At 37.0% G+C, this 26,372-nt stretch overlaps 1 protein-coding gene across 8 annotated transcripts in view; it reads right to left on the reverse strand.

Moving 5' to 3' along the window:
* Positions 1 to 26,372, reverse strand: part of dock10 (dedicator of cytokinesis 10) — an 88,657-nt gene that overhangs the window by 25,284 nt on the left and 37,001 nt on the right. For 7 of the 8 annotated variants that reach the window (XM_038298581.1, XM_038298583.1, XM_038298580.1 and 4 more), the window contains exons 2-24: positions 20,845 to 20,964; positions 16,753 to 16,842; positions 16,200 to 16,282; positions 11,306 to 11,378; positions 10,955 to 11,095; positions 10,041 to 10,175; positions 9,592 to 9,778; positions 8,772 to 8,857; positions 7,025 to 7,108; positions 6,701 to 6,859; positions 6,287 to 6,535; positions 6,082 to 6,204; positions 5,344 to 5,426; positions 5,138 to 5,260; positions 4,981 to 5,060; positions 4,720 to 4,907; positions 4,488 to 4,553; positions 4,281 to 4,373; positions 4,080 to 4,203; positions 3,847 to 3,968; positions 3,613 to 3,696; positions 528 to 620; positions 237 to 355 (exon numbers count right to left, since the gene is read on the reverse strand). In XM_038298581.1, coding sequence (XP_038154509.1) covers positions 237 to 355; positions 528 to 620; positions 3,613 to 3,696; positions 3,847 to 3,968; positions 4,080 to 4,203; positions 4,281 to 4,373; positions 4,488 to 4,553; positions 4,720 to 4,907; positions 4,981 to 5,060; positions 5,138 to 5,260; positions 5,344 to 5,426; positions 6,082 to 6,204; positions 6,287 to 6,535; positions 6,701 to 6,859; positions 7,025 to 7,108; positions 8,772 to 8,857; positions 9,592 to 9,778; positions 10,041 to 10,175; positions 10,955 to 11,095; positions 11,306 to 11,378; positions 16,200 to 16,282; positions 16,753 to 16,842; positions 20,845 to 20,964 — 2,705 coding nt within the window. Of the gene's footprint in view, positions 1 to 236; positions 356 to 527; positions 621 to 3,612; positions 3,697 to 3,846; positions 3,969 to 4,079; positions 4,204 to 4,280; positions 4,374 to 4,487; positions 4,554 to 4,719; positions 4,908 to 4,980; positions 5,061 to 5,137; positions 5,261 to 5,343; positions 5,427 to 6,081; positions 6,205 to 6,286; positions 6,536 to 6,700; positions 6,860 to 7,024; positions 7,109 to 8,771; positions 8,858 to 9,591; positions 9,779 to 10,040; positions 10,176 to 10,954; positions 11,096 to 11,305; positions 11,379 to 16,199; positions 16,283 to 16,752; positions 16,843 to 20,844; positions 20,965 to 24,273; positions 24,438 to 26,372 lie in introns of those variants that run through there. The other variant, XM_038298582.1, reaches the window with a different exon arrangement.

The following is a 26,372-nucleotide window of genomic DNA, read 5'->3' on the forward strand; positions in this document are numbered from 1 at the left end:
TTATTTTATTTTCAATCAAGCCACATAGTCTACCTCCTTAATACCTTCTTTGCTTTTCATATTTTCAGTGACTGGGAGTTTTTTTCACATTAACAAATACATATTTAAAATTACTTAAGAAAGTTGATGTATTAATACTATTCTTTTGAGAAATTGTAGCCCTGCACATACAACAATCACTCATTCAACACAAATGCCTTTGACACATGTAAGGGCCCTGCAGTGCTACTATTTACCTGGTGGTGGCAGTAGTGACCTCATCATTGTCATTTTGAGTCAGAACCTTGAACAGCTGGTTGAAAAGAACAGGCAAAAACCGAACAATCACTGGGATTCTCTCCATGCTGAGGAGACCCTATAGATGTATTTGGAGAAAATGATTAAATAAATTAGCCAGGTGATAAAAATACATAAAAAAAGGCTGAAAAAAAAGTTGGTTGCTGTCATTAAGGAGTTATAGGCCTTTACAGAAGGTTTCTGTCTGCTACAACTCTAGATATTACAGATTGAGCCGACTTTCCTCTGACCTTCAGGCAGTTGAGGAAGTTTGAGGTAGGAGGTTGAGAGAGGTCCAGCTCTCTCTTCTGGCACTGCTGGAAGAAACGGTTCAGGTGGGGGTCCTGGCAAAGAGGGACATGCTCATGAAAAACGGCAGCCAGCAGCTGAAACATTACTTAAATGGCTCATTTCATTTCAAAGACAACGCTATACCCCCGCTACATTTTTGTGATTTAAAGTCAGTCGCTTTATTTACCTTAAAAAGCTTACAAAACGTAATAAAAGGAGGAAAAAGTGATACATCTATGACAAGTATACTGTATCCTTAGCTTATTTTTTTTGGAGTAAATAAATATTTCTTAGCAAATAAGCATGGAAAAAATTTCATATTTTAATTGAAATGGATCAAAATTTTGGACTTATTCAATAAAAAAAGAGGTTTATAAATTGGTTTAATTTTAAATTGAAAGCCAGCACAAACATCTCTCTCTCCCCAGTGATCAATGTGGTGAGCCATTCCATAGATCAATATATAAATGTCGCAATGTGTGGGGAATTCACATGGATTGTTGCAAACATTTAAACAACACAGAACCACCCCCAGTTATGGATACCAACTATGCTGGAGAGATTGAACATGGGAGATTTAGGGTTTGAAACGTATTACCAGAAATTATCCTACCTATAAGAAAGGTGTGTGTTTTTCTTTTTATTTTTGGCAGATCAGACTCAAAACAGCATTGCTCTTGAATCAATGTTCTAAATAGGGTCCAGTACTGGAGAAACCGATTTTTCCAGTTCATCTCAGGTGTTAAACAGGAGAAGGTCAATACGCATATAAGCATAACAGATGTAGAAAAAAAGGTTGCTAGATTTTTTTTGTTAGTTAACCACTCTGCAGTTCCTGTCAGCTCTGACCAGCACGAATTCCCATATATGTGTTAAACATAGTCAACAATTAATTGACTCAGCCGAAAGCCGTTTTTATTAACCAAAATAATTCCGCAATTTTATCTGTGAAGCTGAGATATCACAATAAGTAATAACTGCAATGCTGCCTAGATGCCCTACCAGACTGGTGGTGTCATTAATTATACTTCCTTGTTTTACTGGCCTTCAAGTATATCTATTAGACCTTTCACCTTCCTCACCGACACTTGGTTAAATTGTGATTTTCTTCTGATTTCTTGGCTGTACTGACTATTGATAAACAATAATATTGATCAGCTGGCTTATTTAAACACAACATGAAACTCGTGTTGTGCTTTGCACGGATTATAAAAAACTAAAGTTCCCTGGATGTAAAGTTCAAAATACAGCTGTGATCTAAGGAAAATTGCTGGGTTTTGTGTTTGCACATGATTTATATATTAGGATTTTTTGGGGGAATGTATTCTATGTTCGGGTGTTTGGCTTGCCTACACTTTTAAAACATTCCTTTTTGATAAAGCTTATTGTGACTCTCTCAATATTTATGCTGCTATAGGTTTAGGCTGCTGGAGGAGATAAGGACCACTTCTCATTATTTTGGTTAATTCTATCTCTACTCTCCCATACTGCGGTATTTGTTAGTTCAACCCCTAATTTTATGTTCACTCTGCTTTTCCTTATTTTAGTAGCTTAATTTATCAAAAAAATAAACAGTAACCAGCAAAATATCTTTTCTTGATATAAATTAGAGATTCTTTGGGTAGAAAATTTTGCATCACCTCTTGTGAACCTGAACTTGACGGTGTTTATCAGCCACATATAGTTTATCAAGTTGCTCGTGCAGTGAACCCCTGAGCGTATCAGGGTGCATCAATTATCAAAGTTTGCAGGGCGTGCAAATACGGATTTCTGTATGAGAACAGCTGGCAGAGCAGAGTTTGCCAGAGTTGACCAGCATACGACACACAGTTAATGTGCGTGTGTGAGATTTAAACATTGCATATCAGTCAAAACAAGTTGGTAACTGTTCACTGAAATTGGTGGCACAAAATAGCAGACAGTAGCTTTTCCGGAACTGTGTATAACCCCTATAACCCTAGGTTATAGATGATATGGGCTCAGCTTCTACTGTGACCAATTGTATGTGTTGTTTTTCATTTCTTTGATATAAAAACAAGCTCAGAGATCATCTGCTTAACTTTTTCTGTTCTAGACAGAGCCACCTGTGGAGCTCGTTTACCTTGATGTTCAACATAGAAACTATTTATAGATCAGTACTTTTATTTTCTTTGAAATGGCTGTTTCTCTTGAACCCCCACTCAGCAAAGAGCAGAATGCCATGCACTATGGGTTCTGCAGAACGTTTCATCCTGTATAAATTGTTTTTTTTCCTTTTCACTGTTACTATTTATGGAAGGATTGCTATGCATGGGTCTCCATCCCTGATCTTCAAGATCTACAAATTACCTCTTCAATGATATTAAGTTTTGCAAAGTTCCGTTAACAAGACATTTATTTGATTTAGCTGTGTTGGATCCTGAATTCTACATCTAAACCTCCAGGACAGTGGATCTTTAAAACCAGGGTTGGAGACCCAAGCTGTAGAGTCAATGACAAAATGCAAGTCTATATCTACCGCTCAAATACGCTTATCCAGGAGGAGCATGTCCTGCAAATCAATGACTTGATTTGATCAGTTGGAGCAGATAGGATCTGGCTGACTGTACGATCGTATTGAATTGTCTATAAAGTGCCTTGAAATGACATGTGTTGTGTATTGAGGCTATATAAATAAACTAAAGTGAATTTAACTGATTTTAGCATGGATGCAAAACAATGCTTTTTTTTATCAGATCCCTGGTCTTCACTGAAGTTACAAAGCAGCTGGGACTGTAAGTGGCATAGATGCACTTTCTGGCATGCACTTTTCATGCAGAGAAATTAACATGTTAAAAATCTACTGAAGCCAACATCATCTGGAGATCAGATAAAATATAAAAAAAAAATGTGGTATTGTAAATGAATTTTCAAATAGTAATAAAAATATTTTTAAATTAACTAGGAGTTTTCAAGGGGTTGATAAAATGTTGTTTAGAAACTGGTTACTGGTTGTCATCTGCATATTGATACCTACAAAGATCTTTGAATAACCTGCAAAGTTTAAAACCAAAATGTCTGTCTTACCTGAGTGTATACTGTTGAAACTACATTGGTGGAAAGTTTGAAGATAGCTTTTCCTCCATCAACCCATTTCACATCAGCCCCATTCTGGTAAAAGGAAGTGAAAAAAACTATAATTAAAGGTGCTGAAAACACAGCATCCTTCAGATATCAATCTTTGCACAAGGAGGTATTTCACAACAGATTTAGTTACAATTATCTCCTAATCTCTCTAACATGCATGTCTATTGCTCTTACCTTGGTGTTGCTGGCCTCTTTGATTGCCAGGTAACCAGGCGGCAGGTTGCAGGATACAGGGATGTTGAACTCCTGAGATGAAACTCGCCCTTCTTTAAGTATAGGCAGCCAAGAATAGCCCACTGATAGCGAGTAAAGAATATATTTATTTTTAAAGTATATTAAAAAAGAAAACTATAACAATGAGCCAGAATTTATTCCATGAACTGGTTAAGGGTTTAGCACCCTCTCACCTGGTGTTTCTAAGGCCTCTTTCCTTTTTGAGCTTGTCTTTGCATTGATGTCACATGTGACGTGATAAAAAGAGAAAAGTAGATGGTGCTTTTCATGAAGTTGAATAGGAAGCTCAATCTTAACCTTTAGAAACAAAAACAATGGGTTAGTTGTAAGAAGATGAGACCCTTCTCAAGATCCAGCTGCCTCCTCCTGCTCACCTCATCATAGAAGTCAGGATTCTGAGAGTGATGAAGGACGGTGGAACAGGCCGCTGTGGTGAAGACTGGTCCTCCTGGCTTCCCATAGATACACTGAAAATAGAAATCCCCCATGTTGGAAAAGAAACTTAATTTTTGGTAAGATATGAATAAATTATTTCTAAGAAAATATCATCAGGATTTTCTTAGTGGGGGATAATGTTCTACCTTTAATGGTTTGGCAACCTCTTCATCTGAGCTTCTGAACTCTACATAGACTGCAATGTTACGAGCCTGTGAACAGGAGGCCAATATTATTACTAATGGTTGAACACTCAAACAACAAAAAAAAATCACATAAAGAAAATGCATGCTAAGACGATTGTTGAAAGTAATTTTACTTTGACAAGCATGTATTTTTACAGACTGCAAGTAAAGAATCAGTTCCAGTAACACACACCTTGGCAAAACTCTTCTGGCTGTCATATTTGAGGTGTTTTGGGTAGACATAAATGTGGTTTCTGTACACACGGTGTGGTTGGGTGAACTTGGTGGTGTCCTGTACAAACTCCTCCACCTCAACAGTAGGCTGGTGTTTGCTCAGCTCTTCAAAAGGCTTGACCGGAACATATGAGGAGGTAACACAGTCTGAAAGACAGGGTTTTAGGTTGGACTGTAGCCCTGACAGAAGCAGAGAGTAGAGAAGTATGGGAATACATACTGGGGTGCTCCATTGGAGCATTTTCTATTGCTATATCCAGGGTCCCAGGCACTGTCTGCAGTTTGCTGGTCTTCTCAGCTCTGCAGATATAAACATGTCTTAGTGCCTTATCTTGAAAATAATATGTTATCTTTTTTTCTCATGCAAGCTTTCTTACCTCCTGTATTCAGAAACCAACTTTATCAGGTCATCTGTAGAAATCTTGTTGCTCTCCTGTTTGAAAAGGGGTGAGAAACGGGACTCACGGTCCAGCCCACCATGGCTGTCTTTAAACACCGGCCTTTTGTAGACAGAGAGAGCCACAGATTATATATCCCTTGAGATCAACTATGGAGAAACGTGTTTCATTGAGCCATCACTCACCTAACGGACCATGCGAATGGCATGCGGTACTTCCCTAGTTTGCTGCAAAACTGCTTGTTGGATTTCAAAGTCTTTTGCACTGTCTGTCCAAGATACAAGCAAAAGAAAAAAGTTGACGAGTGGAGACTGAAACACGCTGCCACAGGTTACATTTTTGTGATCAGTCCTAAATTCTAGCTGGCCCTGATCAACTGACATCTAAATTAAGGGGTTGTTTGATGCAGAAACTGCAGTAACAAAGGAATGAAGGGAAGATGAAAGAAAAAAACAAAGACATAAGAAAGAAAGGAATTAGCAAAACAAAGCAAAGCAAAACAACAAAAAGTGGGTGGAAGGTCACAATGAAGAAAGTTTGGAAAAAACGAAAGACACAAAGAAATAAATAAGGAACAGAGGGATGGCAAGGGAAGAAACATGGCATGATGGAAAGAAAAGAAAATACAAGGTATGAAGGAAAAACACAGGGAAAGAAGGAAAAATTGAAAAACCAAGTGATGAAAAAAGAAGAAAGAACAAAGGAGTGGAAATGAGGAAGGGCAAAATGATGGGAAGAAGGAAACTAAAGAAGTTTTTGAGGGAAATGAATACATGTGAATGCAAGCTAGGAAGAAGGAACAGAGGGTAACACTTCTAGACAATAGGTAGTGGAATATTTTTCCATACCCATAAAGAACTGAGATGTGTTGAAATAAAACTTCATAGTTTTCCAGTCTGTAAAGATGTAAAACAAAAACTGACCTTGCTTGAGTCTGTATTTTTGATGTAGGGTTCAGTCCCTGATGCAATATTTCCCATAAGCACCTTTTCCACTCTTGCTACCATGACGATGTCAGTGTGAGGGTTGGTAACTGAGAAGATAGCCTGCAAGCAAACCATCAAAGAGTTAATCACTAAAATCAGTCAACAGCATAAAGACCTAACACACTAGGAAAAAAACTTGTACCTGTTTCGGGAAGCAAAGCCACTGCTCCAAGTCCGGGCTGAGGTGACAGTCACCTGGCTTCTTCTCAGCAGGAGAGCACAGGCCGTTCTCCTGAGCTCCAACCCCAGAACTCAAACCTACCGGCCTGTTGGTGCAGCCTCCCAGCATCTGACGCACAGCTTCATGATTTAGGTCTACGTGAAAGTCTGCAGAAACTTTTCTTCCTTCCCGTACGTCCAGCAGAGCCAGTGATATGAAGAAGGGTTCAATCTAGTGGAAGATATTCAAGTCAGTGTGTCAGTATGGATGCATTTGCAGATGCTTTATCTAAACCAGTATATCATCATTTCATAAATCAAAAATACTTTTCAGTAACTTTAGTTGAAATAATAAATACTATCTGAGAAGGTGAATGTCAACATTTCCTTTCCTCACATTTGTAACTGGCCCACTTTCACTTTCAGTGACACAGCCCTGCAGCATCAGATTGAGGGATTTGCAAGTTATCATGAATCTTCTGCCCAGCTTCTCCTCAAACGGACGCACCGATGTGCCATCAGTCAAAGAATGTTCCGTCCGAGGGCTCCTCAAAACCTGTGATTGAATAAACACTTCTACTTTTAGTTTGTCCCTGAAACAATAAAATCTATAATAATTATGGACCCACAAAGACAAAATAAGCTGCATTTTTTTTTTTAAGTCTCTACATAGCAAACAAACAAAAAAAAGTAAAAGCAAAAAACAACAAGAACATCGTACGGGAGTGTCGGGATCAAGAGAAAATAGATTCAAGCGCTCTTCTCTTCTGGCAGAGCGAATTCCATCATCTGTCTCTGAAATATACTGCAAAGAAATGAAGAAGAGCAGGACATTAAGTCTAGCAAATACAATGTTTGTGTCATCAGCAAATTGTGCAATTCTCCTTATAACATATATTTTACTTAAATTATTCAAAAATGAAAGCTCCTGGCATAAGCACTGACCCCTTAGAAACCCTGCAAGCAATGCCCAACCTCTCAGAGCAAACATCTCCCAACTTCCTAAAACAATAACTGAAGCCAGTTCAAGATACTCGGTCTACTTCTTTTCAGTTTAGTTTATTAAAAAGTCATGATTGATTGTGTCCAATGCCTGATTGAAGTTTTTAAAACATGGTACTACCTTGGCTATCTTCACTTTATTTGGGAAAGAGTTTATTTAAAATTACAAGTTACCTATATAGAGAATGGATTAAAAATATCATCAATCACCTTCTTGGCTGATGTGAAGTTATCCAGTGTTCTTAGATTTGTTTACCAGACCAAGTATTATAAATCTGGCAGAAGATTTACCAAAAAAAAACTATAAAGCTGCTTGCAATTTATGCAACTGCTGGTTGCAAACATGCCAGACAATAAGTTTATCTCCTCTTCAGTTTTTGGTTCCTATGTTCCACTTATCTGGGGGAAAAAATCCATAAAAGTTCTAAAAACCGAAATTGCCTCCAATGCAGATTAAAATTGTATTTATTTAGAGTATTCATTTACTGTGCTATTTAAAATGATTAGTTTGATTTTGTAGTCCACCTTGTTTCAATTTATTATGGATCATATTATATTTTCAGAATTTTATTATCTTGCAATATATACATTTCCCTGTTTGCCTATTATATATAGAACCTTGAATTTTCTTGCTACTAAACAATGCTATAAAGATAAACTTGCCTTGCTTATGCTGGCGATAGAGCTAAATTTTATTTGGTGGATCTTTCTCACCTGAGCAGATTTTCTACAACCAAAATGCAAAGGTTTAAGATCCTCTATAATAATCTTTTCCAAGCAACTCCATCTATCTCTGGGAAAGTAAAACGCACATTGGAGAAAAAAGAAAGAATGTTGCAGTTATATTTTGGGAGTCAGTCCTTGATTCATTTAATTCAGTGTTTCGCTGTCCATGACACCCTAAATCAAAATCTGAGGTTCTTTAGAGAACCCACAGGTCAAATTTTAAGTTTAGGTCCTTTGCTGTAAAGAAGTGATAGACATAAAGCCACTCTAATTATAATCATACATTCTGAGCTTGTTCTGCTTTTGTTTTGTTGCTTTTTTTTCTGTGGCTACATGCAAGAAATGAATATTGAGGGGAAATTCTTTACAAAATCATTAAAACTCTCCTGGTTTGATTGAAAGTGCAAAGTGTCAGAATTTGGTATGTGTGTGTTGGCAGTTTTTTAAAGGCAAAGTATCATAATAATGGTTTCCCATCCTTCTCCCAATGAAAGTAAAAAAACAACACACAAATTATACTGTAAATGTAAAGTGATCAAGAAAGATAAGATCAGCAGCACTGGTGTTAGTTTGTTTAAAAAAGATCAGCAAGTTCCTATGCCACTCTGCAAAAGCTGTAGTATATTGGTACTATTTTGTATTTATAATTCCTTTTTGCATATCCCCCATAACATTTAACAAGAAACACCACAGCAAAGCTCTTGGACTGTTTGTAAGACACGTCCATAAGTGGAACCAACCTTTGCCAGGTCTGGATGGATGCCATTCTCTGTAGATTCTTCATTTTCCTGCAAACAACTGTCACTCAGCGACAGGTCAAACATATCTGCAGAGGGAAGTAAACACAATGAGGACTCCCTGGAGTCTATTCATAAATGATGACTACCATCATCGATCGGCTGGGAATGTTTACCCAAGCAGTTCGTATTACATAAATATATCGATAGTCCATAAAACAGTTTCTAAAACAGATCTGCAGTAAACTAAACACTCACTGATCGGAGCCAGCAGACATATATCCAATTAAGTGTAAAATATGACTCCATTTGCAGCGTTTATGGGTAATAAGACAGGCAAACCTCTGCAGAAGTATACCTCTCCAGCTGCCTGGAGCAATTCCTCCAAAAAGGCATACTGGCTCATTAATGATAGGTCACAACACACCCAGAGCCTGATTTAGAGGCATGCTAACAGACCGCAGAGCTATGTAGCCTGAAGCTATTACATCATTCCCTCACTCTTTACTGGTTTAATGGTTCTGACAGCGTGTTATGCTCTGTCAGTGTCGACCTATAATGTAGCTGGCACATAAGGTTTTAAAACAACTACTAAAAAAAGGTGGAGTCATCTTCAGGTCTCATTTCCTGAAATTGAAAAACACTCCAAGCCCTGCAGGAATTCCCCACTAAAGCCACAGCATGGTGATTAATAATACACTTACTCATTTAAGTCAGGGAGGGAAAGTATTGCCTTTCCTACGGTTGTATGTAACCCATGCAATCAAAGAACTAAACGTTTGGAGAATTTATAGATATATTACAGAACATAAACACATCTCACCTTGCTGTTTTTCTGTGAGTTCCAGACTCTTACGATCGGGAGCCGGCCCATCGGGGGGACTTATCTGCAAAATGCGGGTCAATGTGCCGATCCATTCTTCCATGTCCTGCTCGCTCTCCGCGGCCAGCACGAAGTACGTCACCTCGTTCATCTTTAGCTCAAATGCATGCTTCCTTAAGCGGTTATTCTTTTAGAGTCAAAGAAAAACCAGTATCTCCTTTAGAACATGTTTGCTTTATCAAAAGGTTAACAGATCTTTTTTTTGTGTGCAAATTAGACTACCAATACTGTGAAGTTATGCGTTTCTGCAATATATTATTGATCATAAAGCTGCATTTTTTTTTCGTTTCCTTCGCTTTTACAAATATTCATATCTGAAAGCTAAGATTTCCATATTTTAGTACAAAGTGTGGTGTGTACTTTGACTGAATGAATTAAGTAAGACCCACCTGTACAACACCCGTGCAGGAGTCAAGGAAGATGCAACCTTTGGGCTCCTTAGAGATCTTTTCATCCTTGTAGAAGTTCATGATGTATGAGTTATCCGTCAGCTGAGTGAGCTGAAAATACCTCCGCTTGAAAGACTGTGCAAAGATAGACATAATATCAAATCCTATTATATTTATCAATTATCATTGTTCACAATTTGTATGGTGTGTCGGTATCAGGATGAAAGTTCTATAATTTTATTTTTTTTTTTATTCTGCTGGGTTACTTCTATTATGACACCAAAATCTCATCTTAAGTACCGGTAGATACGTTCATGCTTAATAACCATACAGGAAATGTTAAGTGCGTATACACAATCAACAATGCCCAAAGCAGTCAAATAATCATTGTCTAAATAAATAAGAAAGTGGGTATGCCACACTTTGCAGCTCTTTCCATCCATCCTCCAGTGGCTTAGTTAATATTCATCAGTGCAGACAGAGGGTCTGCATAGTGTAACATTAGATTAAGTAATGTTATTCAAAAATAAATCAGTGCTTCAACATTTGAGTTGTATTTCTGTTGCAGTGGTACACGGAGAGGTTGAGGCAGCATATTTTTCATTGCATGCCCAGAAAAATATGCATACAGTATATCAGATTGCATACAATGCTTAAATACATAAACAGCTGCACAACTTTATAGCTATTGAGCATTTAAAATAAGACAATAGAAATTCCCACTTTAAAATGGTTACTGTTCTTTGGTAAAATGTGCTCTAGCATGTGTACTGATTTCATTTCAAGCAGATTTAACCATCAAACAGAAGCATTTCTGGCTAAAGACAGAGAAAGAGTGATGATGATGACGATCAAAATGACACTAAAAATAGTGTGCAAAATGCAAACAAAAACAACAATGCATTTCTCCTTACCCGGACAGTGATGCTGTTGTTGTCAGTGCTGTTAAAGTTTCCCTTATAAAGCCAGCCAGACCGAAACACACCGATCCCTCCTCCACCTCCTCCACCACCTCCACCCCCTCCTCCTTTGGATGAGGAAAGTGATGTGGTGTCCTGTAGAACAGGTATAAATAAGTCACCTTTTCCTTTTTTCCTCATTTTAAAAAAGGAGCCCTTTCTAGACTTGAATCATTTGATACATTGCCTAAACTAGCCTTTTCTAACAAAACGCTATGAAGATCCTAACTCAACAAAGATAACACAAACCAAGAAGGATGTAAGCGGTATATAGAGACTTAGCACTAATAAAATGGTTATAACTACCTCGTCTTTGTCCACATCTTCATAATCAATCTCAAATGAATGGGATGGCAGCTTCTCTGCTTTGTACAGTTTCCTTGAAAAGAAATGGAAAACAAACCAAACATTGAATCATTACATCTTCAAATTGATGGGTGGAAAGCAGCCTTTGTTGTGAAGAGTAAAAACATGCAATGAGAGGAGAACAAACGACTGTGTGTGGCTGATTCTGCTCCATCTCTCTCTACCAGGAGTCAACAATAGGAAGCCCTCACTCTACCCCGCTCCACTGATTTTACAGGAGAACATGTCTTTTTGTGTATCTGTGAGCTGCAGACAGAGAGGCTGCAGTGTGTGGCGGAAAACCCTGGTTCTTCCCTCTAATAGCATTAAAAGTTATCTGGGAAAACATATTGTTGGACCATGTTTAGAAGAATCGTGGCCACAAAGTCGCAACCACTGTGTGGAAAACATGGAAGCCCTTTTCACTCAAATCACAGCAGTGGCAAACAGCTGTAATTCTTCATTGTACGGTGGGCTTTAAAGCATATTTCACTTTAGATTGTTGCTTAAATCTGGAAGCAAGCAGAATGCTTACATGTAAAGTAAACAACACTCTAAAATTTGAGTTTCCCACATTTTATAAATGACAGCACCTTAGGGACTACAGCTCTATAAGTGTGGTGCTGCAAGTTGTCTATGTGTCCCTTTTTTATTTAATGGTTCATCCTGTCTTTTCAGAGGTCATGTGAACCAGCTAAAAGAATATAGTGGTACAGAGGAGGGACATTCCTGTGGTTGCAGGGCTGCTCTGGGTCAGCTTCCCTGGGACTCACTAAACTAAACTTAAGTGACTGATAGTCTTATTTAAGTCAGAGACTTGGCTATTTAATTTTTAATCAACATGATAACTGACATCAGAATCAGTGAAACAATGTCAGATCTTTGGCAAAAAAAGGGGTCTACAATATAGGATTACATTTATTTATAGACCTTAAATAAAATGGACTTTTATAGCATATTCTTACAATGCAAAGCAATAGACATTTCTACCTTTAATCTGACTTTTTTTATTGAGCAATTGACAAACTCACATTGACTAAAAATGTATTAATTTATTAGAAGGCATGAGATTCTAATGAAATAAACATAATTTAAATTCCTTTATATTTAGATTATTACCGTATTTTCACGACTATAAGGCACATATAGACGTCTTTTTTCCTCAAAATGTGCGGCGGGCCCTATAGTGCGGTGCGCCCTATGTGTGTTGTTACTGCGGACGTTGTTGAGACCACCATGAGAACGTTAAAGGGGGAAGTGTGGGCGTGGACGAGGTGCCGCTCACTTTCGACATCCCGGTGAATCACACGGTGGAGAAGAAGGGGACCAGCACGGTAGCGATACACACAACGGGGTATGAAAAGGCGTCGTTTACTGTTGTGCTTGGCTGCCACGCAAATGGACAGAAACTGACCAATCACTATGGTGATTTTTCAAAGAAACTTTGCCTAAAGAGACTTTTCCAGCTGGAGTCGTTATTAAGGCAAATGAAAAGGGATGGATGGATGAGGAGATGGTGAAAGCGTGGCTGAGGGAGGTGTATGTAAGGAGACCAGGTGGTTTTTTCCACGCATCACCATCGCTGTTAATCTGTGACTCCATGCGTGCCCATCTCACCCCCGATGTGAAAAAAAAAGGTGAAACAAATGATCGGTGTAAACCGGCCGTTCAAAGTAAGGCTGCGAGCGGCTTGGGAGCGATGGATGACTGACGGAGACATCAGTTTCACGAAAAGTGGAAGGCAGCGCCGGGCAAGTTACGCCACAGTTTGCGGATGGATTGTAGCTGCTTGGGCTAACGTATCAGCTGGCACTGTTGTTCGAGCTTTCGCAAAAGCCGACATCATTTCCGAGGAGCCGCCCGGCACGGAAAGTGACTCTGACAGTGAAGAAAGGGAAATTGGCATGTCTGATTTAGCGCAGCTGTTTAATTCAGAAACAGAGGATGATGACTTTGATAGGTTTGAATAATACTTTGTAATAAATACATGAATAAAGCACAAACATACTCAGTTTTGCTCCCGCTCTATTTTTAAATACGCAGTAGAGGTATTTAAACGTAGTAGAGGACATGTACCTGTATATAAAACCCGCAGCCTATAATCCGGTGCACCTTATGTGTGTGTTAAATACAGTAATGGCACACATAACTGAGACTGCGCTCTTAGTACGGTGCGCCTTATGGTCGTGAAAATACGGTATTTATTTTTGGTAGTTTGCATGCACCCTTTAACTAGGGAAGTCCTAAAAAAACGTTTTGATTTCATAATTCGACATCAAATATAGCAGCTCTGAGTATTGAAGAATATGGATATTGACCTGACACAATATCAGGGTAAATCATACATACTTCAATTACTCCTTTTGTAGTGAGACATATTAAAAAAGGTTTGATCAAATGATATTACTCAAACAGCAATAAATATGAGAACAACCGGCTCGTTTATCATTATTTCATGGTTTACACAAACTTTAAACGGAAGGGGAGCATAATAATATTTGAGATTTTCAATACAAGTCAATAAAGTCCAATATTCATATTCAAGCAGATATCTAAACTGAATTGAGTTTGTATTATCACTGTGTTTGCAACTGTTTCGACTATTGTTGTTTTTTTTTACATTAAATAATGTCTCTCTTGTAATTGCAGCATTAAAACTAATGAGAAAGCATGCAGAAATAAAACTGAAATTGAAAAACAAAATCAACCAAAAGAAAACCGAGCAGTTTGTTCACTGTTCTATCATCACTGGAAATCATGTGGCAGCATAGGGAAGTTAGTATTTTTATGAATGTCTGATATTTCCTGATTACGGAGGCAGACTGTAAGGAGATAAATTAGTCTGCTCATGCGCTCTTTGTTATCTGAAAGCCCAAGCCAGAACTGAACCGCACTGAGACCTACCAATGAACTAGTACCATATTAGAGCGGTTCGCTTGTGTCTGGCGTGGTCCGGTTCAGTTGTGCGTGCCATTTACACTCAACATTTATCTCAGTTACCAAGCTTGGACCGACCTCCACACAATTTTCAAAAGGGTAGTCTAAATGGTGTCCTACAGTAATGAAATATGTATCTTATACAATTATATTTATACTTAATTATACTTAATTAAGGTGGCTGTGAAATGAAAATTATCTCTGCTGCCAGTAGCTAATGTCTGTTTTTAGTGACTGTGGAGAAACATAACAAAATAGCTAAATGACCACATGAAGCATGGATATCTGGTTATTAATTTTAATATATTATAGCTTTAGGGGTATATGATTTTGACATATGTCTGTCTAAAGAGGGGAGGTTTAAAACTGACCAAGATAATATGAACCATCACAAGCACCATAGGACTCCAGAGTTAATATTAATATACAGTAGAAGTGACCCTTTGTTTATTCATCACATTATTTTTTTTATGTGGATTTGTTGTGTATTAAATACAATCGTACAAAACATAATGTCTTTAAAATACTTGAAACAATGGTGACCAATGGTAGATTTTTCAATAATAAAAACATAAAACACATCAGCTGGAATAGGATATAGCGTCCAAATATGGTACGGATCTGCCATGTGGTCAGTCTCCGCCCCTTTCTGATTGCTGCAGCGACAGCTTACTCTTCCATATAACAAAATCACCATCCATGTGGTGTACGTTCTTGTCATTTGGTGAAACAATAGAGCTATTTAAGTGGTTGCAAATCATAGCTTGTTTAAAAAAATGCATTCCTGAGTCACGTCAGATGAGCCTCAACAATCCAGACACAAATGTGGTGAAGTTCAAAGACCACTTGTAGTTTACAAATCAATATATAATTGTGTATGCATCCCAAATACTTTTGTGAATCTTATCTTGTGAATGTGTAAATTTTTTGTGCTTGTTCAAATCATTATGTGCTTGTGTGGTTTGTCCTGTTCATGTGTTGATCACAGGATCACATTAGTATGACGGAGTATTAGCACCAGGCTTGAGATTTTTATTTATTTTTTTATTCGAGAATGAAGTCGTAATATTATGAGAATAAAGTGACAAAATCACGAGAATAAAGTCATAATATTATGAGAATAAAGTCATAAAATTAAGCGAATAAAGTTGCAACGTGAATAAAGTCAGAACATTACGAGAATAAAGTCATAATATTACGAGAATAAAGTTGTATTTTATGACAACTCTTACAAGAAGCACTTTCTTCCCTAAAATGAGGAATGTCGAGCATCATGTGAAGTTATACTTGGACATCGGTTTGACAAATAAGGAAAGCTTTTAGCACACCAGCTGGTCGGAGCTCGAAGCTTTCTTTCTGAAACGGGTTGTGGTATGATTACTTCATTCACCTAATTTTTCAACTTTATTCTCATAATTTATTAATTAATTTATTATTATTTTATGAATTTATTCTCATAAATGTACAACTTTATTCCCATAATGTTATAACTTTATTCTCGCATTTCAAATAAAAATTAAGCTGTAGCCTGGCCCTAATAATCTGTAGTACTGTTAGATACATATGTATTTAAGACTGATACAAAAAAAAAAAAAAAAAACTGGTCTAATAGTAATCCAAAGACATCCCAGAAATATGCCAACTTAAAAGTAGTATGTAATAGGAAGGCTATTTTTATTTATATATATTTTTTCTTATTGAGCAGAACGACACCTTTAAGTGTTTAACCTAAGTTTAACATGAAGATAATATTTCAAAAAGCTTACCACATCACCAACCTTGATATTATTATTTAAGTGCAAAACTAAACTATAAAGCTCCATCTTTATAGGCTTAGTGATTAACTCATTAAACTACTAATAGCCTTTTTGTTCTGTAAAATGCAAAACAAGTACAGGACCAGTAAAGATGTCATTACCTGGGCAGCAGGCGATAGTCTCCAGCATAATCATCATATTTGAACTGGACCACATTTAGCTCAGAGTTATAATATTTGCAGGCCTGGAGATAAGGATAAAGAACACATATTAAGTTTTTACAAAACAAAAACAATTCAATGGAAACTGAGGAAAAAAAGCAGAGAAAAGATTCCCACAGTTAAGATGGGTTCACTGGATAGATTTTAAAGTGAAAACTTCTCATTTCCATCAGAGCATTTAAATTAAAAAAGGGAAGTATATTCAGATGTTTGTTGATATCTTTAGACTGACAGAGATTGCTTGACTGGTTTAAGTACTACTTTCAGATGGTATGTGCAGTACAATGGAAGTCACACCGACTGCAGGGAAGTTTCACATCCTGCCTGTTTGATCAACATAGTTTCACTCTCCTTTATATATTTATACACATTTATATAAATATTTTATCACCCAGGAAACCTAAAACATATCTAATCTCCACCTACACAGTCAAAAATGTTTAATTTCTCCTCAATTTAACCAAAAAACATTGTCACATTAAAATCATCTAACCTGTCTGACCAGCAGACATTCAGCCTGGAGTTCTGCCCCCTCAGGGACTGTTGACTTAAGACTTCGTCTCTCTTGAGGCACCGTGGAAACCTGCAGAGATAAAGAGGTAAATAAACCTTGGTTACTCAGTTGGAATTACTTGTAAAATGCTCTACTAGTTAAAATAATTTGACATATACTGGGTTCTTTTTTTTTTTATCAAAAAAATAGGAATTCTTCTTTAGATCGTATGATATTGGCTTCTAGTGGTATTAGAAAAAAAAACAAAAATAGTTATTGAGATTTTGTCTTAAACCAACCAAACCAACATAACAATATTACCGTAATATGACTAAAAGCAGCCATATAATAATACATTTTCTTTATTGTTTTTGCTTTGGTGCATTAATGTTTACCTCTCTGTTACTATAATTCTCACATGGACAGATTTATTGATGAGGCTTTTCCTTGCCAATACCAATTTCTGGTTTTCTTTATGTCAGATCAGCTGGTTACACTTTTTACCAAATCTGACTATAGTGCATAAATGTAGAAATATATATTTTTTCTTTTTTTTTTTAAACTTTAGATCTAAGGAAGGTTGTTGGTAAAATAATTCAAATACAGCACTACATCCCTAAATCATGCAGGGTTATAGCAAATTGTTTGGACTTGATCTTTTGCAGATATTTCCAATCACTCAAAAATGTCACCATTGTATGACACCTAAAGAAGCTGCTTCTATTTGACTTATATTAAACAAACTGCTCTAAAGCTGTGGTTTGCAAGCTGCAAGGAAATTGTTGGTTAAAGCTGTGGTCTCCGGACTAGCTATCAAAAAACACACGTAATTAGTTAAACTGTTAGCTCAAAATAACTGCCAAACTGCTTTAGATAAAGATAGATAGATGCAAATTACAAACTTCTGATGTTTAATCAAATAGCTGGTGGCGTTTTTGACAGCTATGTTTCAGACTGTTTGCATTCTAAAATATTCCACTAATGTAATAAGTAATTTGGATCAACCCAGAAGTTTTCACTTCAGCTCTAATATGGCCAATAATATCACAACCGAATCATAAGAATAAGGCCTAAGACAGCTTTTTATTGACAGTAGAGAAAATAACAGACCTATGATTATTATCATTCTGAGTCAAAGCTTTGGATGAAAATTTAGATAATTTGAATCATAAAATAAACCTATAAACAGGCAATATTAACTTCTAAATACCTTATTCCTTATAATCTCAGCTAACAGCAGAACAGGACCTTCTCAAGAGCTACATTCTAGCTCATGTGGGTGTGAAGTGATTAGCATTCATCTGAAATGTAAAAATACAGCAACCGTTTCTACATTGTATACAGCTAAAACTCATCATAACTTCAAACTTTTGATCCATACAAAATTCAAAAAGAAACCCACACAATTCACTCTCCCCATGTAACCCATCCCCTTAGGGAGCAGTGGGCTGTCATTGTGCGGCACCCGGGGGAGCAGTATGGGGGTTAAGGGTCTTGCTCAGGGACCCAGAGTGGCAGTCTGTGGGAGTGGAGCTTAAACTCAGAACCTCAGGATTCCAAGCTCAATGCCCTAACCACTAGGTCACCACGCCCTTTCAGTAGCTGTGCTTTTTTATGAATCAGTTGTAAGTATACACGAAAGAACAGAAAGTTACCAACTGATGTTACTCTGAACTAGTCATGTTGAATCTTGGGTACCATATCTACATACGTGAAGGGGCTATGTTAATCTGTTCAAGTATTTATAAACCACCCATGAAAGGACATGGGTTCTGTTGCCCATAGACCAGCGTGTTCTACAGTAAAATATCTAAGACGCAATAATCCGGAACACAACATCAAAAGACTATATAAATATAGTAATAAAAGCTTGTAGGAGAGTGTAGTTCCACTGTTTGAAAAGAAAAACACAGGAAGAATCCATGACTATAAGATCAACATAGAAATAATGATTACATTTTGAGGTAAAAGGGAAAAGGTTGTAAGTCTAAGAACACTGCTCTAGTATGGGAATAGCAAGATGATGCTGTGTGGGTGTTTGCATGTTCTCCCTGTGCAGGCGTGGGTTCTCTCCGGGTACTCCGGCCTTCTCTCAGAGTTCAAAAACATGACTGTTGGGTTAATTAGCATCTCTAAATTCTCGAGTGAGTGTGTGTGTGTGCATGGTTGTTTGTCCTGTTTGTTCTATAGACTGGCAACCTGTCCAGAATGTACCCCCCCCCCCCCCCCTCTCGCCCAGTAGACAGCTAGAGATAGGCACCACCACCCCTTGCAACCCCAGCAGGTAAAAGCGAGATGGAAAATGGAACTGGTCCTCTTCATTAAATAGATAGATCATTTCCACACATTCATGAGCCGACATTTTAGCGACAAAAGTGACTTCAAAATTAAGAAGTACTTTAAGGATTTTATCATATTAGTAAGCAAGTGGCTTTAATACAGCATAGTCAGTATTTTAGAAAGGCCTACACAAAGCCTGGATCTCAGTCTCCTAAAAAGTAGAGACCAATCTGAAAATGCTAACATCTAACTGGTTTTTGACCAAATTAACCACCAGGTTCCTTCGTAAGAAAGTCCAACAAACTATTTAAAGAGGCTTGTGGAGTAAAACCTCAAAACTTACAAAAGGGATCCAGTTTAACCACTTAGCAAATAATTGAGAACATAACGACACCAGTTTCCTCATGAAAGTGATGTATCATTAGGAATGATACAACCAAGATAAGATTAGTGGGTTTAAAAGCAATTTGAGCAAATAGTGATGAATTTTATCTAAACCTTTTAATAAAACATATATAAAATACAATTATTCTGAAAATTAACATATATTAACTAAAGCATGGAAAGGGAAAAATATGCTTATCTTGTATTTAATGTCTTAGAGGGAGAGTGTAGTGGGGTAAAGTTGCTATTAGCAGGTCAGAGTGTAAAGAAATATTGAGACTGAAAAATTAACACACGCTCATCAGCATCTCTACAATCTGATCATAAAAATGTTACTCTCTCTGAGCTTAGACTAAAAAAACTAATACCTATAAATCATAAACCATGCAAATAATAAAGGGCTATGTTCCCAACTTTAAAATAAAAAATAAGCAATCATTGAGCAGACCTCAATAACCAATTTTAATTGTAAATGTTGGAATTTAGCCTTAAATGCCTATGGGGACAAAAAATAAAATAAAAATGAATCTGCACCAACATACAGACTGATTAAATGCTGTGCTGTCAGCAGTTTTTATTTCACCGATGATTTAGCAAAACAGCAGAGCTAAAAGTCTTCTCATTGATTAATATTCTGGCAGGACATGTTGACTTATAAGCAAGAAAACTGACTGAACATTGTGGGAATGAAAGTGAGAGAAGATTACTTTGCTGCCAAATAAGCCTGGCAACCAGCAAAGTCATAAAAAAGCTTCAGTTCTGAGGTCAAAAGCAAAGCAGCCAATGAGGCCATTTTATTGTGCAGCGAATGCACATCTGCAGCAAAGCATTGGCATAGTAATGTAGGTGGTAATGAACAAAGAGCTAAGGAGAGCCTAATCTTTTAAATGATTGAAAAGTAATGCTCTGCATGCAGGATTAGTGTGCGTAAATGATTGGCTTTAATAATGAGCTGAACAATGTTGAACACTTCTTTTTAATTATCCATCTATCAAAGCTCCTTTGCTTTCATTACTTTATATAAACACAACTCTCTGGCAATTCTTAGTAGTACTGCTACATTTGAATAAATTAACGATTTATTTATGGAGTAGGTTTAATATTTTCCAGAAGCTCCGTCTCAACAATAGACTCCTTCTACAAAGTCTTTTCACAGCTAAGCTATAATGGCTGTACGAAATACTGAGTTAAACAAAAACAAAAATATTTTAACATCAAACAGACAGAGGTTAGAGTAAAGCATCCCATTAATACAAATAACAGAAAAAGTACAATTTAGAGGTAACATATATAGTAGTTATACTGTATATGGTATACATAGTAGTATATATAGTAAAAAATCAAATATGATCTAAGGTTGATTTCTTAAAAAAAAATAAAACCAATGAAACCTCTCACCAAAGCATATACAATCGTAAACAAGCTTACCGAGAAATCATTGTCTGGAAAAAGGAGCAGGTCTCTCAGAGGGTCCTCCTTCAGCTCTTCCCAAAGTTCGGAGACAACAGCTTCATAGTCGAGAGGATCGATCAGCTTTGGCTTCTCCTGCTGCATAAAAAAAAAAAGAAATATTGAAAGTTATATTTGTGATCAATGGACTATAAAAGATCTATAGCTATCCAATATGTTAGAATACAATATAGAAATACAATAAAATGCAAAGCAAATGAAAGAGTTGCATATGTTATGTGATATAACTTGACTACAAGTTTATAAATCATTGCACATAATTGTAATATGGACTAATTTGTGGCTATGTTTAATAGTATGTTGGTTTTGAAAAGGGAAATCATTATTAACACAACACCAAGGCAGATAGACATCGACATTAACTGTAGATAAGCCACTGCTGCTTCCTAAAAAGCACTTTACAAACAATGTGAAGGTCTCTTTTACTGCATCAGTGTCTCAAGTTGAAAGAACATAAGGTGAGAAGGTTATGGCTAATGGAATAAAACTGAGCATTAATGGCTGGTTTGGAAGGACTATAGATACATTGATATCCCTAAGCAATTTTAGAGACTTTGCTAAGGGCAGCCTCATGCTGTAGGATCGCTTTTTTTCTTTGCAGAGACAAGAAACTGGTTAGAATAAATGCTAAAAGAAGCTAAATGAAGGCTAGTCTAAAGATCAAAGATAAACAGCGGCGGGCGTGCTTTGGTGGCGCAGTGGTTACCGCACACGACCCATGTATGGAGGCCTTAGTGTGGTCCTTTCCCGCATATCTCTCCCCCTCTCTCATACCCCCTTTCCTGTCAGCCTACTGTCCATTACAACAAGCCACTAGTGCCGTAAAATCTAAAAAAAAAAAAAAAAAAAATTAAAAAACATAAGCAGCGGCAAAAAGACTGGAGTGGAGGCTCACCTTCCGCTAGGACAACAATCTTACATGTACAGTCAGAACAACAATAGAAATGTGTAAATCAATTATATACACTAGGAAAAGAAAACTAGACACACCCCAAAAGACTTGCAGTAGTTATTGCAACAAAACAAGGTTCTTCATTCACTCAAGTGAGCTCAATACAAATGTGTGCCACAGTATTCAGATTTTAAATCACACAGAAAAAAAAAAAAATCATACTTTATTTTCCATCTCAATATTATATGCTCCTCTCTATTGGTCAATTACATTAAGTCCTAATGTAATACATGATCGTTTTAAACTTTAATAAGAAAAAATGTAAAAAAGTTCAAGAGACATAAATATGTTGGCATGGCACAGTACAAAAAAAATGTAAAAAAGAACAGGACACTATGTAAAACAGAACTACGTATTGAAACATCAGAGTATAGAAACCTTTTCATAATTTCAATCAGCAGATGCTGTCTCAATACCTCAGAAAACTGATTGGGCATCAGTATATACTTGCAAATTGTTTAAGTGCAATGCATTCTTATAGTCAAAGCAGATAATATATTTAGTGATGACCAGCAGAAAAGGTTCAACCAAGTTTATAAAAATTTTTTGAAAGGCCTCACAAACCTTGTCATGGAAATAAGGTCTATTTCTGCAGCAAACAACAACAACAAAAAGAAAACAATAACCATTTTACTAAGGTATTTGCCTATTTATAGCAACTTATGTAATCTTTACAGTACTAATGATGATGATGAGTCTTTTAGCAGCTTTTTGATGCAGGTGTCACCACAGCAACCCATAAAAATTACGCTCAGAGACTTGGCAGAGTTTTAAACCAGATGCCCTTTCAGATGCCAGTGGGATTCAAACCCCAGGTCTCCCTAAAGGATAATAGAGCATGAACTTATATTGTGTGAGATAATCATCAAATAATAATAATAATAATAATAATAATAATTAAAGCATGAAATACTTAATACCAGCATGGTCACACTGACTAAATGGCTTTCAGCAGAGAACCAACACAAACCCTGTGCATTAAACCTCTGAACACAATCATTAAAAACATTCTTTTACTGTTTAAATTATATTGGCATCTTAAGTTATTCTCTAATTTGAACTTTCAGAGTGATGCATCAAACAGACTGAAAAAAAAAAAACAGCAATAAAATGCAATCTCTTGTCAAGTGATTTTTTTTTCAGACACTTCTTTTAGAGTGTAAAGAACAACAGGACAAGGGATAAAACAAATAAGTGGTGGGATTTACCCCCAACGAACAAATAAGTGGTGGGATTTAGCCCTAATGAACAAATAAGTAAGCGTTGCTAATAGCCATGAACTTTAGGTGTTTTACCATGACATCACAGAAACCTTAAATAAGTTTCAGAGGAAGTGGAGCCGCTGCTAAAGTGCACCTTTGACACACCCCAGTGTGAACACTGTGATGCTTCAAAGCAAACAAGATGATTGGCAACATTGCATCACACATTTTTGTAGTTTCTCATTTTGATTAAATCAACATAAAAAGTTTAATTGCAGTTCTTAATATAATAGAAGGCGTATTTTCATTTATTCATCCAACATTAAGAAACAGCAACTCAACACTTAGAACTGTTTTCAGCTGCAATATTAGCCTTTGCTCAGATAAAATGTTAAACCACCCCACAGAATGTAAGACCTTTTCAAAAGAGCAATATAAAAATGTTTAGATCAGAGGACAGCAGCTTCTGTCATTCAGAGAGCAGCAGCCCTGAGCAACAACAGCAGAGCGAGAGGCGTAGCAGGTTGTGGTCAGAAACCCAGAGGAAGTTATGATCGCTAGTTCAGTTCACAGCAATAACGCAGTCTGGGCTTCACAGATACACTCAACAGCTTCATTGTTTCTATAGGCCCCTTTGGCACAAAAGTGAAACACATTAAGACAGACTGAAGGAAGTACGGTTTTAGGTCTATTCAAAGGCAATTATTATAGCAAGTTTCTCCATTAAAACTAAGCATACTTTATGTCACAAAAAGGGCACACAACTGGTTACCGCAAAGAAATCTAATTTAGGATTGTCATAATTTCTTTAAAATTACTTAATCTTGGTTATCAACAAAAGACCGCTGAACCTTTAGCATATTTGACTGAATACTACAAACTAATGAATCCATTGAATATTTGAACTGCATAAACATGTAATGTTATATTCAGCAGGAGATTAAGAGTAAAGTCTTATTTTAATTGACTCACCTTGACAATAATAAAACAGTTACAAGCATGTCTATGAAGGAAAAACAAAGGAATGCCAGCGTGTGTTTTTATTTTTTACAAAGCAAACTTAGCATGGTCAAAGATAGGTTTTTATTTAGAGGTTACAATTATCTAATGAGTGTAAATCACAAAAGTATATATTTTATAAATAATTGGTGGTCAACCACTGGCACATAATAGTTACTCATTTCAACTACAGTAAAGAAGATTGATACGTTAAGTAGAAAAACAAATACATACAATGCTGAGGCGGCTGAAATCCGCTCGCGCTCGTTTGGATTTTATTTTCCTCCTGAAGGTGATTTTGCTCCTGAAACTCATTGCCGGCAGCAGTTACAGGACTACACCAAGAACCTGAAGTCAAGAAAAGCTATACAGCAGACATTGTGGGCATGTGCTCTTTTAGAAGCAGAACTAACTCTCTGTATGAGCTTGCCTCAACACACGTGGATGCAGAGGAAGTTGATGTGTGACTGTCCAACAGACACACCACACACACAGCAAGAGAGTCCCCATTGAACTAGAAATGAACCAATCAGATTTTAAAGAGTCTAGACGGTGCTTTCAAATTTATGTGACTTTTCTGGTGTTTTCAGATAAATTCTCCAAACACTGAAAAAGGTTAGGTGTAGAAGCTTCATTAGCATAACAGAAACACTGAACATTTCCTTTCATTCTTTCAATATCTCCGTCACCTTCACAAGAACACAGAAATAAACACACTTAAGCCAAAGCTATTTTCTCATATTGACTGTGAGCAGAATATACTTAAGCACATAAATGACTGTTAATGGATAGTGAAAATAAAAACTAATTTTTAAAGCTACATGGACAAGATGACAAACATTACAGTAGCTAACATAAAGATATGACATGCATGACTCATATCATGTTTGACTGTTCGCAGGCCAGCACTCACTTCCCCAGACTTAGCAGAACAGAGAAATATACAAGAGGAAACAACTTTTGATGATACAACAAATCCACCTAATTTTTTTCTGCCAATGCAGGGAGGTGGCTCAAGTGGTCACTGGATGAGCGCCACAACAAATAAATACATTAGAGGATGGCAAATAGTAAATGGCCTGTACTTATATAGCACTTTTTTTTAAGTCAGAGGACTACACCAAAGCACTTTACTCTACATTCAGTCATTCACCTATTCACACACACACTGATGGTGGCAAACTACATTACAGCTACAGATAACCTGGGGCACACTGACAAAAGTGAAGCTGCCTTACACTGGTGCCACCGAGCCCTCTGACCACCATCAGTAGGAGGAATTCACATTAGAATTGCTTGTCAGATTCAAAGTAAAATCCATCCATCCATTTTCCGTCACACTTATCCCAAGCAGGGTTGCAAGGGGTGCTGGTTCAAAGTACCATTTATAAAAAAAAAAAAAAGTAGGTGTTAAATATATTTTTCATTAAGCTAACAATTTAGTATCAAAGCACTTTTTTATTGACCTGATGTAATATGCTAATCTTAAAAGTCTTCTTCTTGAAAGGCTTAAAAACATCAGTCTGTGTGTAATTTGTCTATTAAACATGTTTTACTTAGTGGGTGGGTTTATTGAAATTATATTAATCACAGCAATATTATAATTTATAAAATAGGTTTATATTTGAAACAAATGGCTGTCAAGGACGGGGCATTCTCTCCCAGTGCATACTGTACATGAATTTTCTCTGACTTCCTCTAAACCCCCAAAAATGAGCATGGAAGGTTAAATGCTTAATCTAAATAGACTCTAGGTCCAAGGTTTATGCAATGTGCATCACTGCCGGGCCCGTCTCTTTCCGTAATGCCAAGTGTGCCAACTGCCAAGAAGTAATCCCATAACATCCTTTCCTCCCACTCCACAGCACTTCTCCTAGCACTTTATGGTCAGGAAGTAGAGTTTTCTCAATTCTTCCTTTCCTTGTATAAAGGGAGAACAAAACAACAGCATTATTCAGTCCTACACAAGGACCTTTTACAGAGCCATGATCCATAACATACTGTAAAGCACCATAATGCATTAAAGGACCATAGTCAAGGACCCTGAATAAGAAAAATGCAGAGAAGAGTTGACATGCTTGTCCCAAGTTGGGTTGCGGGGGGTGCTGGTGCCCATTTCCAGCAGTCAATGGGCGAAAGGCGGGGTACACCCTGGACAGGTCCATCGCAGGGCAACAGAGAGACGAACAGGACAAACAACCATTCATGCACTTCCGGAGGAAGCCAGAGTACCCGGAGAGAACCCACGCATGCTCAGGGAGAACATGCAAACTCCTTGCAGAAAGATCCTCGGCTGGGAATCGAAGTATTTCTCATTAAATAATGTAAATGTG

Source organism: Cyprinodon tularosa, unplaced genomic scaffold, assembly GCF_016077235.1.
Source record: "Cyprinodon tularosa strain WSP-4 unplaced genomic scaffold, ASM1607723v1 ctg41, whole genome shotgun sequence".
Classification (NCBI taxonomy): Eukaryota; Metazoa; Chordata; class Actinopteri; order Cyprinodontiformes; family Cyprinodontidae; genus Cyprinodon; species Cyprinodon tularosa.